Source organism: Lathamus discolor, chromosome W, assembly GCF_037157495.1.
Source record: "Lathamus discolor isolate bLatDis1 chromosome W, bLatDis1.hap1, whole genome shotgun sequence".
Taxonomy (NCBI): domain Eukaryota; kingdom Metazoa; phylum Chordata; class Aves; order Psittaciformes; family Psittacidae; genus Lathamus; species Lathamus discolor.
Window position 1 is genome coordinate 35,770,516 of NC_088908.1, and position 18,237 is coordinate 35,788,752.

At 41.8% G+C, this 18,237-nt stretch overlaps 1 protein-coding gene across 1 annotated transcript in view; it reads right to left on the minus strand.

The window, feature by feature from the left end:
* The window catches only part of LOC136004256 (transcription initiation factor TFIID subunit 4-like), a 252,580-nt gene that overhangs the window by 225,075 nt on the left and 9,268 nt on the right, over positions 1-18,237 (minus strand). Inside the window, exon 3 of the mRNA XM_065660599.1 lies at positions 13,891-14,063. Coding sequence (XP_065516671.1) covers positions 13,891-14,063 — 173 coding nt within the window. The remainder of the gene's footprint in view (positions 1-13,890; positions 14,064-18,237) is intronic.

Genomic DNA, 18,237 nt, shown 5'->3' on the forward strand with positions numbered 1-18,237 from the left:
CTGAACTTCTGTGTTTGGCACTGCAATCAAAGTATCTTCTCTTAAACTTGGGAAGAGGATGGCTGTATCAATTCCCTACAAAGGTAAGTACTACCATATAGAGGTATGAATTCTGAACCTTCAGCAATGCAACATATAAGGATAAAACCACTGTCTTTATCCTAAGCCCATATACTAAAGTATATCTATATACTATATAGTAAAGGATATAGTAAAGTATACTATATCCTAAGTATTATCCTAAGCCCATATACTAAAATCCTAAGGGAAAACAGACTACATCATCTCTATTTCAGGAACTTCCATTGTTCCTAGAGAAAGGTGGCTCCTTCCTCACATTCTGTACTGAATATAGACCTAGCTGATGAAACTAGAGGAATTTTCATGAGAAACCCAATTCCTTTTCCTCCCAAACAGCTGGGAGAAGATCTGGCAAATGATGGCCCTGGGATATGGGAAGAAAAACTTCTATTACCAGGCTGCAGAAGCAGTTTAGAACCTGGACAGCTCTGCACATATCGACCAAGTCGATCTCATTCAAGAGTATTTTAAACATTGCCTTATTTTCCTCTCCTCTGTTTTTGCAAGTGAAGGAGGAATTAGTTGTCAAGAGGAGCAATTTATAGAGCTGTCAAATTTGATAACTTTTCAGACAATCTTTCTTATATTTTTTAAAGAAAGCATGAAACCTATGACTTTTTCTGATATGTTCTTCACAGTAAGATACTATTTCCTACAATACTTACAGCAGACTGTAAATTTCCACCTGCGTAGACTTTCTACATAAGTAAAAGAGTAAAACAAAGTCAATGACTGAAGTATATTACTAAATTTTACACATTTAAAGCACCCTGCAATTTAATTCAAATAAAACTACCTTAAAATAACTGAATAAAAACATAATAGTAAATCTGAACTCTGCACAGTAAAATAACAATCATCCCACTAACATACTGAAGAAATAGGAATTTGATGTTCTAGAGGTTAAAAACTGCATAGCCTGCAATGTTCTTCAATCTTGCAAAATATTCTGAAGGACTCACAGAAGTAATGTTTATATTCTGTCTGTCTTGAGTTAATGGCACACACAATTTTTCTGTCTCAGTCACAGTGGAGACTAGGATTCTTGAATATTATACTTCAAGGACATAAAACTGTAAGACACTATTTTCCATACATATTAAATTCCTACTGAAAAAAAAATAATTCACAGAATTTAGCTGATACATCAAAATTTGATTCTGAAAGAAAAAAAGCTTAATCAGAAACTTACTGAAAAAGTTTATTTTCAGGACATAAGATTGCCTCTATTTTAGAACTTGAACTCTTTTCCTGATTAATCATGACTACTCAAATAACTGACACTTCTAAAAACTTAGCATAATAATTGTCATTGGACATTTCCTCCAGAAAACCAAGGAATAGTCTCTGGTTATAAACCACCTGCCTAATCAGTCTAGTGTCTGATTCTGATATGATAAACATTAGACTTGAAAACTTTACAACCAGGTTTTAAAAGGCCATCAACCATCATAATTAAAGAGCACTGTAATGATATAAGGAAAGCGAGTGCCTGGAAAACAGGATTAAGATACTTGATATAAGGAAAGCAAGTGCTTGGAAAACATAGGCTTAAGATACTTTCAGCTTAGGTTTAAGATAGAGAACAATGTTTGTGTTGTAAGCCTGTGGTGTGATAACAGAATTTAATAGTCTTACTAACAAGAGTGAATTATTTCTCTCCATCCTCCTAATGAGTGAATTATTTCTTACCATCCTTCTACTTATCAGTTAGTTTGGAGACAGTGACTCCAGAACATCTGCTAGCTTTGGATACTCCTTGGCTGCCCATCCTGTTCTGCTTGAAATAAATTTTGTACCACGGTCACACTGTTCTAAATCTTTGTCAGCTATCAGAAACCTGCAGATACGGCTGGTTTCAGCTAGCTTTGTGATTACTGGGGCACCCAACTGTGCCAAAGGTGAAAAGCGCACCCTGAGGAAGACTGCTTACTTCATCTTGAAGACCCCTGCCCACATGAGGAAGACTACTTACTTCATCTTGAAGACCCCTGCCCACGACCATCGGAGGGCAGTGCACAAGCTCCAAAAGGGAGAAGACTTATGATAATGAGTACCTAAATTAACTATAATATCCCACCACTCTCACAGGAACCTAATGAATATGCATGTTTGTGTGTAATAAATATCTGCTTATTTAACCCCTCAGTGTGCAAGTTAGGAGGAGCGATCCCCCTTGCACCTGGACCCATAATAAACATACATGCTTTATAACTCTCTCTGAGTTGCAGAGTCCGATTTTGTGCTTCAGTAAGGTCAAACATTTATAAAACATAAGCAATGTCAAAATGAAACAGTCTGGAGATCACATGCAGAGCCACGGAACTTAAATGCAAATTTTTGAATGACAATATTAATTATTTCTTACCCTTGCTAATTACAACAAAGAAAGAAATGATACAGTACAGTTTGGACAGCTACTACAAAGATATGTCAAAGGAGATGAATCCTGACAAGCTGCAATACCATGATTCTAATCCCACTACACTAAAATAATCAAACTTTTGCATCCTGTAAGACATTTATCATTCATAAGGTCTTGCAGGTTTCCTCTATTCTCAACCACCTTATTAGCACTAACAACTGTAAAGGAGTATCTGTAATGCAGTGGGATATCTATGGAGGCAGAACCCTGCACAAAAACAATTGCATCTTTATAATACATAGAATAGTTAAGGTTGGAAAGGACCTCAAGATCATCTAGTTCCAACCCCCCTGCCATGGGCTGGGACACCTCACACTAAACCATATCACCCAAGGCTTCAGTCCAACCTGACCTTGAAGACTGCCAGGGATGGAGCATTCACAACCTCCCTGGGCAAACCATTCCAGTGCCTCACCACCCAAATGTGGAGGATTGACTTGTCAAAAAAGGTCAAAAGGTCACGCTCCCATCAACGAGCTGAAACAAGACATCTGTGTAGAGGATGGTGCAAACCTCTCACGCCAGATAATGAGGAAATGAAGGACACTGGCAAACAGCAACATACTATGACCAATCACAGCCAAGGCCACTAAGTGATAAGTGCATGAGAAGGAGGATGGTGGGGGGGTGCACGGTGTAGCTGCAAAAATGTAGAAGCTATAAACCAATGATCTTGTAACATGTAAAAGCTGTAAGCCAATGATCTCTCTGTAACCAAACTATAAACATGCAAGCAAGGTATATAAGTATCCATCTGCTTAGCAATAAACAAGACTAGTCGGTCATCATCTGATGAGCTCGTCTCTCGGAGATTCCCACAAATGGTGACCCCGACATGATCCCTCGAACACCACGGTGGGACGACGTAAGTTCTGCTCGGGTCCTGATCGCAGCCACAGGACGGTCAAAGCGCCAAGATCTCAGGATTTTAAGCGCCGGACCCTGGGTGACCGTAATGACGAGCCCGGCCGATACGCGCCGCCGAAACCTGAAGGGGCTGCAACAAGCGCGCTAAGGTATGGAAAGGCAAGCGGCGTATGATTTATTTACTGCCTTCTTACAAAAGCGGCAGGTTAAAGGGATCGACCTGCAGAAAGAGCTGCAGAGACTGTTAGCTTATGGACAGTCTAAGGGATGTTTTGTTAACCCTCACACTGTCCATAAATTAGCAGAAAGGCGAAAATTTGGAGATAAGATTTGGCAAGCTATATATAATACCCTGTTAAAACAAAAGGCTGGGAAGACAGCAGGGATCAGGAAAGCTCCGAAGAACGCAGCCACAGAAGGCAGTGACACTGTGAAACATTTGTTGGTCATTTGGAGAACTATTTTAGAGATGTTAAAGTCAAAGTTAGGTAAATTATGGCGGGTGGTACATAATGAACTTTTACAATATCAGGCAGAAAAGAAAGCTGCCGAGCAGGCACTCACGGCTCAGGCAAAAAACAGAAGTTATGAAATTGACTGGCCTTCCTCCATTCCAATGCCATCTGCTTTTTCACAAGTAATGTTGCCATCTCCACAAAATGCAGATGACACCGGAGCAAGCCCCTCAGTTTCGGAACCAACAGCTCCCCCCACCACTACCACTCTAAAACCAGAAAAGCCCTCTGTTAACCCTCTTTCAAGCTATGAGCCTATCCCTGGGGCAGAAAGTGACCTAGTGGAGGCCATAGCTAAAGAAAGAAGGGAGGCTTGGGCAGCGGTGGCTAAGGACAGCCTTGAAAAGGGGGACGATGAGGTGGCGACCTCGTTGGCATGCCCGGTGACTTTTCAGCAACACCAGGGTGGTTTGATGGCAACTGTTACCCCTTTAGATTGGAAACTGTTATCACAATTACGAGCGACGGCCAGTCAATTTGGAGTCACCAGTGAGCCGGTAAAGCAGATGTTAGATTATATCTGGACTGCTCATATCTTGCTACCATCCGATTGCAAGAGTATTGCTAAGCTTATATTCTCACAACATCAGCAGTTGCTTTTTAACGCTCATTGGCAAAATCTGGCTCATGGATTCGTAGCTATACAAAGACAACCTGGGGATCCCCTTTACGGGGTAACCCTGGATGAGTTAATGGGTACAGGACCGTTTTTTAGAACCGAGGCACAAGCTTTATTAGGACCCGATAAGTGTAGAGCAGCTATAAATTTAGTACGGCAAGCTATTAACCAAGTTAAGGACCCAGGAGGTGTGCCTTCATATATGGCTATCAAGCAAGGATGAGACGAATCATTTGGGTCCTTTATAGACAGAGCTGCTGCAGCTATTGAGAAAGCAGGCGTCCCAGATTACATGAAGGGAGCCTTGTTAAAACAATGTGCTTTACAAAACTGCAACCCCATTACCCGAAATGTTATTCTTACTTTGGGAGCTAATTGGACTATAGAGGAAGCATTAGAAAGAATGGCCTCACAACCAACAGGGCCGCAAGCTATGGTAGTAGATGCCATAAAACAGCTAGCTGAGGGAATTCAGGAACAAGCAAAGGCTTCACAGACTCAGGTGTTAGCCGCTCTTGCACCCCTTCAAGCGTTGGCCGCACTTGGCCAGCGCAACCGCGGCCCTCTACGCTGTTATCGATGTGGAGGAATGGGACATCTCCGCCGAGAATGCACTGTCTCAGGAGTGTGGTGTCAGAAATGCCGAAACAACTCACATAACACCTCTATGTGTCGGCGAGGTTCGGGAAACTGCAACAGGAGCGCGTACACCAACGGCCGCGTGCAGAAACAAGTTGCCGCTGCAACTCAGATGATTCACCCCCTTGCAACCCGCAACCAGCGGAAGCCTTGGCTTGGACCTGGCAACCTCTGTAGAAATAACACTTGTAACTTCACAACCTCAAAAGATCCCTACAGAAATTAAGGGTCCTCTTATAACACAAGGACAAGCCATGGGTGCCTAACTACTAGGAAGATCCTCCGCCTCAATGCTGGGACTGTTTGTTCTCCCTGGAATTATTGATGCAGATGTATTGTGTGCTTTCCCTGTGATGTATGTGCTGGATCAAGACCCGCGGTGGGAAGGTCTCGTATGCCCTTATCAGGGGTATCGGGAGGACTGTGACGGACCGTGGACTTGGGGTCCCATATACAACTCATTCTGTCTGTGATACTCATGTACTAGAAGTTAGCAAATGTCTATGATTCTATTGATGCTTGGAAACCTTTATAGATATTGCTGGCCACTTCTTCTGACATAGGCTGGCCACCTGTGTCAGAATGAGTGTGCATTTTGGTCAGTATAAAAGCCCAAGCCTCATGCAGTATGAGGGAGGCAGATCCTCTGCGGGGACGCTCGCTAAAGTTGAGCCTGCCACCTCACACTGCGATGATGCTTGTTGGAGCTGGTTTCCTGATAGTCTTCACAGGGTCCTTGTGCCATGTTTTGTACATGGGACTGTGTAGTGTGAGTAATGATTGTCTGGATTTTGTGTTTCAAATATTGTAGTTGTGTGAAATGTGCTTGTGGGATCCCATATGCATACGTATGTGTGTGTGTGTGTGTGATGAGAGCAGATGGTGTTCTATGTATTTTCTTTGTTATCGTGTTCATGTAAAAGTTTTTAACAGGTAGTGGTTTAACATTTCAGGCAAGAAAGGGTTAACGCAAAAGTGTGGTTGCTGACAGGTATTTATGGCTGCTGCTGAAGCAGGCAGGCAGCTGTAGCTGCTGCCAAGCAGGCTGCTGTTTGCAGCCCTGCAAAGCAGAGTGAATAACTCAAAAAAAAAAAAAAAAAGGGGGGGGGGGGGGAGAGAGAAGAAAGGAAGGCAAAGTTGCAGAGCACAGGTAGACAAATGCGAATCCAGGTGATAGATTGGAAATCTATTCAGAGAGAGGCTCTGTCAAACAATGATTTTGATTGTTGCAGGAAAAGATTCTCGCCTTTCCTGTTAAGTACCAGATTAACGCTCAAGGTCAGGCAGTAAATGCTGAAATGTCTCCCTTAAATTGGAAATTGCTATCTCAGTTAAGGCAAACTGTTATTTCTACAGGCATTCAGTTTGAACCCACTAGGCAGATGTTGTCATATATTTGGGGAACAGATTTGCTGTTATATTAAAAGTATTGTGAAATTAATCCTCACCCCTTCGCAGTTGTTGTTATGGAACATGTATTGGCAGAAAACCTGTCAAGAGGCAGTTGCAGTTCAGCGAGGCCAGGGAGATCCCCTGATTGGGGTGCAATTACAACACCTGATGGGAACTGGACAGATCTCCACTAAGGAGGCTCAAGTCCAGCTAGGTCCAGAATTGTTAAAAGAATCTATGAGACTAGCCTTGCTACTGGGGAGATCATCATCTGCGTTGAAAGGACTATTCATTGTTCCAGGTGTCATCGATGCTGATTATATGGGTGAAATTACGTTAAATTATTTATGCATCTTTGGTGATGAACAAACTCCAGCGGTTATTAAGCACTTTGTACAAACAGAAGATAAAGCCTTCTTTTAAGGCGTACTATCGAGATCCTAATACAGATTTGTGGCAGGGACTGGCAGAAGTAATATATCTGGGCCGTGGTTACGCCTGTGTTTCTGCTCCTGCAGGACCCTCGTGGGTACCATCCAAGTGACTAAGACCGGCTGTTGCAGAAGCTCCAGTGATGGCGTCTCAGAGCTAGTGTATGGACCCTGACTCGCAGACCCGGGAGAAGCGTTGCTTGCGCCGAGCGCTACAGCCACTAATAGAAGAACTTAACTCCTTAATCAACACAGAGCTTTCGTTGAGCACGGTCGCCCTCCTAGATCCGGTCCACGGCCACAGGCATATAGTGGTACAACTGAGATTGGTGATACAACAAGTGCTTCAATAACTCTGTAGTTTTTGTCATCAGTGTGACCCTACAGTAGAATTATATTGTGGTGGTTGTCAGTCTATAAGGCATCTTCGCCAGAGTTAGCTGAAACAAAGACTTTTTGTATAGTCTGTCAAATTATCTTTTATGTAACCCGCTTATAGCGCTTCACAAATATTTAGCTGATTTTAGAAGTTTCACTTCATAGAGCTGCATATACATTTGCTTTACAAGCTGCTTCGCCGTTATAGGTCTCATAATTATAGGGGGCTTGTTACTTTGTAATGCTTTGCAATGTTGTTCTGCTTGTCTACAATGACTCCTGACTCAGTCCTTACTCCTTTATAAAGAAAAAGGGGGAATTGTGGAGGATTGGCTTGTCAAAAAAGGTCAAAAGGTCACGCTCCCATCAACAAGCTGAAACAAGACATCTGTGTAGAGGATGGTGCAAACCTCTCACGCCAGATAATGAGGAAATGAAGGACACCGGCAAACAGCAACATACTATGACCAATCACAGCCAAGGACACTAAGTGATAAGTGCATGAGAAGGAGGATGGTGGGGGGGTGCACGGTGTAGCTGCAAAAATGTAGAAGCTATAAACCAATGATCTTGTAACATGTAAAAGCTGTAAGCCAATGATCTCTCTGTAACCAAACTATAAACATGCAAGCAAGGTATATAAGTATCCATCTGCTTAGCAATAAACAAGACTAGTCGGTCATCATCTGATGAGCTCGTCTCCCGGCGATTCCCACACCCAAACAGTAAAGAACTTCTTATATTCAATCTAAACTTCACCTGCTTCAGTTTTAACCCATTACCCCTTGTCACTACACTCCCTAATGAACAGTTCATCCCCAGCATCCCTATAGGCCCCCTTCAGACACTGGAAGGCTGCTATGAGGTCTCCACGCAGCCTTCTCTTCTCCAGGCTGAACAGCCCCAGCTTTCTCAGCCTATCTTCATAAGGGAAGTGATCCAATCTCCTGATCATCCTCAATGTCAGGTATCTCTACAAACACATGAATGTGCAGTAGCCTCACAGATTTAGTATTATATAAATCCAGCAAGTTTGATTCTATTCTTCCTGCAACTTTAGCTGCTTTGCATAACTGCCTAAGGCCAAGATAATCAACTCCCAGTATTTGCTGTGCACATATCTTAAGGCTGACTTTGGGATTCAAACTTCAGTCTTCTAATAATGACTGAACACTTTCCTGGGTTCAGCAGTAGCAGTCATTTATCTCAGTCACAGTAGCTGGTGCAGTGCTGTGTGTTTTGACTTTAAGCCTGGGAACAGCGCTGATAAATGCAGAGCGTAGGCCACAGTTCGCTTTTACTTGGAAGGGCGTCCAGTGCACTTGGAACCAACTGCTCCAGGGGTGGAAACATCTGCCATGGAATGACCCAGACTGCACTGGAACATGGGCAAGCTCCAGAACACCTGAAATACACTGATGACATTATCGTGTGGGGTAGTACAGAAGAACAACTTTTTGAGAAAGGGAGGAAAATAATCCAAACCTTGCTGAAAGCCAGTTTTGCAATAAAATGGAGTAAGGTCAAGGGACCTGCACAGGAGATTCAATTTTTGGGAATAAAATGGCAGGACGGGCATCAGAGGATTCCCATAGATGTGATCAACAGGATAACAGCAAAGTCTCCACCATCTAATAAGAAAGAAATACAAGCTTTCTTGGGTGTTGTGGGGTTCTGGAGAAGGCCCATCCGAAATTAGAGTCATAGAATCATAGAATAGTTAGGGTTGGAAAGGACCTCAAGATCATCTAGTTCCAAACCCCTGCCATGGGTAGGGACACCTCACACTAAACCATGCCACCCAAGGCTTCATCCAACCTGGCCTTGAACACCGCCAGGGATGGAGCACTCACAACCTCCCTGGGCAACCCATTCCAGTGCCTCACCACCCTAACAGGAAAGAATTTCCTTCTTATATCCAATCTAAACTTCCCCTGGTTAAGTTTTAACCCGTTAACCCTTGTCCTGTCACTAGAGTCCCTGACAAAAAGTCCCTCCCAAGCATCCCTATAGGCCCCCTTCAGATACTGGAAGGCTGCTATGAGGTCTTGTCGTGGTTTAAACCAATCCACACAGGTCGTCCACTCACCCCCCCCGACCCTCCCCACTCCCGGAGGGATGGGGAGGAAAATCAGGAGAATGTAACTCCCACGGGTAGAGATAAGAACAGCCCAGTAACTAAGGTATAACACAAACCACTGCTGCTACCACAAATGATAATATTGATAAGAGAAAATAACAAGAGAATACGATACCACCGCCGAACGAGTTCGACCCCCCCCCGAAGAGCCAGAGCCTGCCCCTTCCGGGGTAACTCTCGGTTACATCCTGGGCATGACGTGCTGTGGTATGGAATACCTCTTTGGCTAGTTTGGGTCAGGTGTCCTGTCTCTGCTTCCTCCCGGCCTCCCCTCCTCCCTGGCAGAGCATGAGGCTCAGAAAGTCCTTGGCCAGACCAAACATTCGAGCAGCAACTGAAAACATCGGCGTTATCACCACTGTTCCAAGGCCAAAAGATCAAAACACAGCACTGTACTAGCTCCTAAGAAGTAGAAAAATGACTGCTGCTGCTCAACCCAGGACAGCCTTCTCTTCTCCAGGCTGAACAGCTTGATTGTAAGCCCTCTCTATCTTGTGACCAGGAAGAAGAAGGATTTCAAATGGGGCCCGGAGCAACAACAAGGCTTTGAGCAAATTAAACGAGAGATAGTTCATGCAGTAGCCCTTGGACCAGTCCAAACCGGGCCAGATGTAAAAAATGTACTCTACACCGCAGCCAAGGAGAATCGTCCTCCCTGGAGCCTCTGCTGTGGTAGAAAGCTCCAGGGGAAACTCGAGATCGACCCCTTGGCTTTCAGAGTCAGGGATACAAAGGACCTGAGGCCAGCTATACCCCAGCTGAAAAAGAGATACTGGAAGCCTATGATGGGGTTCAAGCTGCTTTAGAAGTGACTGGCACAGAAGCACAGCTCCTCCTGGCATTCCGGTTGCCTTTGCTGGGCTGGATGCTCAAAGGCAGGGTTTTCTTTACACATCATGCAACTGATGCTACATGGAGTAAGTGGGCTGCACTAATTACACAATGAGCTCAAATAGGAAATCCCAGTCATCCGGGAATTCTGGAAGTCATCTTGGACCAGCCAGAGGGCAAAGACTTTCGAATGTCACCAGAGGAGGAGGTGACGCATGCTGAAGAGGCGGTGATGCATGCTGAAGAGGCCCCACCATATAATAAACTGTCAGAAAGTGAAAAGCAATATGCCTTGTTTACTGGTTTGTCCTGCTGTACTGTGAGAAAGCACTGGAGATGGAAGGCAGCTGCATGGAGTCCCTGGTAACAAGTTGCAGAAACTGCTGAAGGAGAGGGTGAATCGAGTCAGTTTGTATATGTGACAGCTATCCAGCTGGTCTTTGATGTTGCTGAATGAGAAAAGCGGCCAGGACTTTATCTCTACAGTGACTCATGGATTGTGGAAAATGCCCTGTGGGATTGTTTAAAACAGAGGAAACAGTGGCTAGCAATGCAGAGATAAACCCATCTGGGCTGCTGCAGTGTGGCAAGGTACTATTGCCCAGGTACACAATTGGGTGGTGAAGGTAAGCTGTGTAGATGCTCATGTACCCAAGTCAGGCCTCTGAGGAACATCATAACAATCAACAGGTGTATCAAGCTGCTAAGACTGAAGTGGCTCAGATGGAATTAGTTTGGCAGCATAAGGATGAATTATTTTTGGCCTGGTGGGCCCATGACACTTCAGGACATCAGGGTAGAGATACAAAATACAGATAGGCTTGTGATCGAGGGGTGGACTTAACAATGGACACTATTGCCCAGGTTATTCATGACTGTGAAACATGTGCTGCAATTAAGCAATTAAACAGTTAAAGCCTCTATGGTGTTGAGGATGATGGCTGAAGAAGAAATATGGGGAGGCCTGGAAGATTGACTGTATCACACTCCCACCAACCCGCCAAGCCATGGGCTTACCATGGTGGAAGCAATCACCATATAGCTGGAAATATATGCTGCACCCCATGCCACTGCCTGGAATACTATCCTGGGCCTTGAGAAACAGATTTTGTGGTGACAAGGCACTCCAGAGAGAATTGAGACAGTCCAGAACAGCTTAATAGACACTTGGGCCAAAGAGCATGGCATCGAGTGGGTATATCACATTCCCTACCATGCACCAGCTTCTGGGAAAATCAAACGGTACAATGGGCTGTTAAAAACTACACTGAGAGCAATGGATGATGGAACTTTCAAACATTGGGATACACATTTACCAAAAGCCATCTGGTTGGTCAGCACCAGAGGATCTGCCAGCAGGACTGGCCCAGCCCAGTCAGAAATTTTACATGCTGTAGAAGGGGGTAAAGTTCCTGTGATGCATATAAAGAATTTGCTGGGGAAGAGAGTCTGGGTTATTCCTGCTTCAGGTAAAGGCAAACCCACTCGTGGCATTGATTTTGCTCAGGGACCTGGATATACTTGGAGTGTAATGCAGGACGATGGGGAAGTCCAATGCGTACCTCAAGGGGATTTGATTTTAGGGGAAAACAGCCAATGAACTCAATTGTATGCTGTTGCCTGCTATGTAGCACTTTTATAGCCCACCAACTAAATGTCTTTAGGTCACGAGTGACTGGCCCTGACTTCCCTCCAACCATCATCCCAACAAAAAAAATGTACTTTGACGAAACCAGACAATCTCAGCAGTGACCAGATGAGTTCCACAGTACCATCAGCAGGCAACAATCCAACACGGCACACCATCTCTCCTGCTCTGAAAGACTGTTACAAGACATGAAGCCCGACATCATGGACTGGATGGACTCAGTAGCTTTATAGGGATTGGGACACGCACTAAGGAATGCTATCTCTCTCTTTGTGTATGCGTGGATGTGTGTATATATATATATATATGAAACAAGTGATGGTATATTGAAAAATATGGAATCTGAGCATGACGTGAATGGTATGGAATAAGGGGTGGATACTGTCCTGGGTTCAGCAGTAGCAGTCATTTTTCTCCTTCTTAGTAGCTGCTGCAGTGCTGTGCTTTTGACTTTCAGCCTGGGAACAGTGCTGATAACACCGATGCTTTTAGTTGTTGCTAAGTAATGTTTACTCTGATCAAGGACTTTGTGAGTCTCATGCCCTGCCAGGGAGGAGGGGAAGCCAGGAGGAAGCAGAGACAGGACACCTGACCCAAACTAGCCAAAGGTGTATTCCATACCACAGCAAGTCATGCCCAGGAGATAAACTGGGGGCAGTTACCTGGAAGGGCTAGGTCACTGCTTGGGTCGGGCTGGGTATCAGTCAGCGGGTGGTGATCGGTTGTATTCTCTTTCCTTGTTATTTCCCTTATCATTATTATTATTGATGGTAGCCGTAGTGGTTTTGTGTTATACCTTAGTTACTGGACTGTTCTTATCTCAACCCATAGGAGTTACATTCTTTTGATTCTCCTCCCTATCCCTCTGGGAGCAGAGGAATGAAGGGGTGCGGGGGAGTGAGCAAGCGGCTGTGTGGTTCTGAGTTAACAGCTTGGCTTACACCACGACAGTAATCAAATGTTAAACATCGGGAAACACACATTTAAGTTATTTCAAACAACCTACACAACCATCAGTTAAAAAATATAAAGGCATCTCTTCATCTCTTTCCATTCAGAATTATTTACCACTTCTGCAAACACAGACTGTAGGCAGAACTGCCTTAAACTCTGCCCATTATTATGGCACAGCTGCCCTGCACTAACATCCAAGGATGTTTGCCTCTACATTTTAGTAAGATAGTTCAGCTCTAACCCCAAATGGCCTGAAGCTGAACAGCCTCCCTAAGCAATTTTAAACCAATGAAGCCTACCAAGTAATCTAAAAAACAATACCCCTTCATCCTTGAATATACATCACTTCTGATTTGAAATAAGCACACTCCACTGAAGATTTTGGGGTAGGGAAGTACACTACTCTGTCAATCCAAATAAAAAAGGAAATGTAGTCATGACACAGACAAAACTAAGTGTAGACCTATTACACTTAGAGGTGAAGCAAAGGAATCAAACCTTTATTTTTTTTTTAATAATGTGCATTAAAAAAGTTAATTCTTGAAAATCCTTGTATTGAATGTGGTTGGCTTTTTCTTTTCTAATTTCTATTAGAATCTAGCTATCCCGTGCATCCATTCAGCATGTTGGGATCACAGTGCTTCTGATTCAGAGGAACAAGGGGCATTTACTTAACCAGTGGTACAGAGTCCAAATTAAGTTCAGGCTAAGACTGAGCCTTCTAGCCTCCAATGATCTCATAGTCTGAACAAGGTCTTGAGAGACTCTATAAAGTAGATTTATTTTTTTTTTCTGAAATATGAAAAAAATCTTAGGCCTCAGAAAACAAACTACATTTGAATAAGTATTTAGTGTTTTCACAACAAAAAAAGGTGAGGAAAGCACATTTGCAAGCACACATGAACTAACAATATGTAAGATGGAGGAAAACACAATGCACAAGAGTAAAGTGAAATTAAGCCAGACATACCTGAGTTGTTGATAGGTGAAAAACAGGGCCAGTTGTGGGCACAGAAAGTCTCTGAGACATGCTGACAGGACCCTGCCCCTGCATGTGTACTTGAGCCTGCATTTGAGCCTGTGCTAGAGCCTGCTGAGGCATCATTACAAGCTGTCCAACATCCATGCGCACCAAGACCATATCTAATGAGAACAAAGTAACAATAACTATACAATAAAGAATAATATATAAAGAACTATAACTACAGAATATAAAAGTAAAACATATATAGCACTGGACATTTTTATTTATACTGTATCTTTTTTTATTCTGGTGTAGCATGAGATGTTATTTCAAGGAAGAAAAATAGCCTCCACCAGCAGACAAAATAATAATTCAGTTTGGAATTCAAATAACTGTAGTTTATGGATAACAGTGACTAAAAAAAGGTCACTTAAGTGTATAGGCATACTTTCAGCAGTCTAGTCAGGGTCAGCAGAATAAAATTAAAAAGAAATATTCATTAAAAGTAAACTACAGCGACAATCCAGTAGCCAAGAATAAAATTAAGTATGAACATACCAGGGACAGTGACACAACAGCTTTACTAAAACAACAGTTTTAGAGGATGTGTACACACAAACATCAGGCCAGCCACATTTCTGAGCATACAATATTTGAGATCTAGTTAACTGTTGAGCATTAACAGATGAATTTATTTAGTACCCATCATCAACATACTGGGAGGCACTACCTGTGGTTTAGACATCAAGAAAAATTATCACCAAACTCAGAGAACCAACACTGCCACTCCTCAGCACAAAATGATACAAGTGCAGGTATTTTAGGAAAACACCAAAGAAATTGCTTTAAAATTAGCAGAGTACTTGGCAAGTGTTTTCTAACACTTTCTGGAAGTAAATGATATTTTTTTCAGATTATTTTCTGGTAACACATTTCACAAATAGAGGCCTTCTACACAACACAGCCAGTGCCATCAAGTTTTGTCTTAAGCTTTCCAGAAAAAGGGGAGACAATAACCAACTTGGTCCCTAGATTACCTGGAGCTTCACACTTACTCAAGATCACTGCAAAGCATGTAAGGTGCTTCCTTATTAAGGAACAATTCCCCAGACAGATTATTTGAAAAGAATTTCCAAGTTAGTTCCAGAATACACTTTAATAATTTAACCTAGATATGGTACAAGAGGTCTATAAACAGGAAAACATCTTGCCTGCAACTACAGGAGAATAAAAAATATAACAGTCTAAGAAGTCACTTTTATTCTGCTGGTAACAGTCAGTAGACACTGTTTCTACAGCTTATCTTTATGTGCAAAATGCTTCATATATATTTTTTAAGTTTTCAAGGGAAAAAAAGGTAAAAGTATACATCCACTTCTAATTAACATTGCAAAGAAAAAAAACGAAAACAAAAAAAAAAAAACAATAACCACCACAAAACACCCCAAAAAAAAAAAAAAAAAAAACAAAAACAAACAACCACCACCACACCTCAGTAAAGGGACATGGCTTGCAACATACCACCAGGATAAAGAAATCTGACACTACCATAACAAGAAAAAAATTTTCAGATGTACCCTATCCCAAGAAAGTCTTTCAGTCTCTAACACAGAAATACAAATCCAAATCATGGGGTGAACACACGAGCGAACTGCAGCACCAATAAAAGCCCTCACTCACATAGTCTCAGGTGCTCCCAGGCAACCCTCCCTACTAAAAACACAGGAGGCAAATTTCTGCCACTACAAACTAAAGAATTTTGGAAATCAAGCTTTAAGGTTAAAGGCATAGAGTGCTACAGGAAGGACCACATCCAAAAGCCATGTTCATAACTCTCTGAGCCCAGAGAGCAATTTTTAAAAGAAAAGTTGAAAGAAACCCATAAAGCGTCTTTTAAAATATAACTTTTAAGGTCCATGAGCCATTTAAGCACCAAACCTCATCTTTTATATTTGCAGAAAATTCTGTAAGCAGATGATATACTTGGTATATGCCATTCCTAAACCATCCAGACATAAAAATACCAGTACACTGACAACTGGCCAAACAGATATCCCTCCTCTGATTACATTGTGAACCTTTTATAGAAATCCTCATAGGATAATGCCTACCGCACATTAAAAACTACACATTCTAGTTCCATTACAGAGATTCACAAGCGTGTTAATTTATCTTCCAATTTTCTAAAACCAATTCTGAATGAAAAAAAATTAATGGAAAGGACAAATTAATTGCAACACATGTCAAAGTTTCAATAAAAGTTGTAGACATAATTACTACTACAGATGCATAAATGTTCATGTATTAATGTTATGTTTTAATTTAGTTTGGAGGACTTGAAATTTCTTTTACTGAGCAATACGTGCAAATTAGAATCCAGTTAAATTATGAGATTATTTTTTCCTGTCAGCCACATAAAGACACACAATTTATGACTATTATATGCTAAAATAACTTATTCTCAAAAGGTGATTCTAAATTTCTGCTTTAGATAGAAGTTTACATTGTGGGAATTCCATAATTAATTATAAATGATCCACCAATTTTAAGAGTGAAAACTCAAAAATAACACTGTATTTTCTGAATAACTTCATTTTAGAACATACTATCTTACTGTTTATGAAAATATAATGGATTTCAAGCTGACTTGTAATAGAAACAAATTCAAATCATAAGTTCTAACAGTATTATTTAGATAACATTGAAATCTTGGACCAGATAGCTTTCAAGGGCTATTTTCTCTCTTCTGTTTGAAAATTAAGTAGCAGAAAAAAGTATCAACACAAGAAAATTCCACAACTGTATGCAAAGTTATGATACACATTATCATATGCAATTATGACAATTAACAAACAGATTAACAACAGGAAATCAAAATCATTAATGTAGTCTGAATAGCAACCTCTTATCTGTTTGAAACCACTGAGCTTTTTACGTTTGGAGCATTAGAATCTGGGGCTGGACTTCCAAAAAACTATGTCCAAATATACAACTACTGAGCCTCTGCTTAGAAGTTAGCTTCTACACCATCACATTTTTTGCTACACTTCACTAAGAAATATCAAATGTTTTAAGAAACATGATGGAAGAAGTTGTTTCAGACTACATCAATGGTTCCATATATTATCATGCTATTCATATTAATAGCAAAAATATACCAAAACCAGTTCAAATGTTAAATCATCTCCTAAATCAAAAAGGCACAAAGTTACCAGCTTTTTGCAACATGAAAATTTAAGCAGGGGACCACAGAACCCTTCAGAATTTCAGCTGAAATAATACACAATTAGGAATTACCAGAATGAAGGGGTGCTGTTTTGGTTAGTTAACAGCCTTTCTGAACTTACATTTTTAGTAACAAAAGTTAAGAAATTAAGAGAAGAATAAACAGGACGTAATCGTTACTTCAGAAGTGGAAATAAATATAATAATATAATATAAATAATATAATTGGTGATGTAAAGACTGCCCAGATGCAGCAGAGAATGACACCATCACACTTAGAATCATAGAATAGATCGGGTTGAAAAGAACCTTAAGATCATCTAGTTCCAACTGTTATAAAACTTTCATCTTAGCCATGATCTGATTCAATTATTTTATTACAATTGATTAATAGAGAGGCAATAAGCAAGCAGCACGGGGTGCGCCAGGGAGTCTCCGCTCCACCAGAAACGCACACCAGGGACTTTGGGGTCTAGTCTCTTATACTTCTTGGTCCGGGGTCTCAACCAATCCCTTCTTCTGTACCCGGATGCCGACGTTCTTTTCTTGTTGCTGGGGTCTTTCTTTTCTTGTTGCTGGGGTCTTTCTCCGGTGAAGATGCTGCTGAACTTCTTGGTCATACATTAACAGGGAGATGTCTTTCACATGCAATTAACCACCATCTTAGCCCCATAAATTCCATTCCTTATCTGGTTACTTATCCTGTAACAGGATGTATCTACCTCTTAGTTATGTAACCCCCTTAAAGAATTCAAGCAGTTAAACAAAGCACCCTCTGAAAAACAAAGCAGTTCCCAGCAGTTAAACAAAGCACCCTTTGAAAAACAAAACGGTTGAGTAAGAGGGATTATTCCTTGGTTTCTTCTTCTTCTCTCTCGTCATTGTATTGACAGGAACATTTATCATAATCATGATCATTCCTATACATCCCACACAAGGTACAATGGTCACAAGGGGTTCCGATTCCACATGAAGTGCAATGGTGACAAGAACTCCTAAGTTGCTGACACGAATCATTCCTGTATACATCACACAACCCCCCTGCCATAGGCAGGGACACCTCACACTAAACCATCCCACCCAAGGCTCTGTCCAACCTGGCCTTGAACACTGCCAGGGATGGAGCAT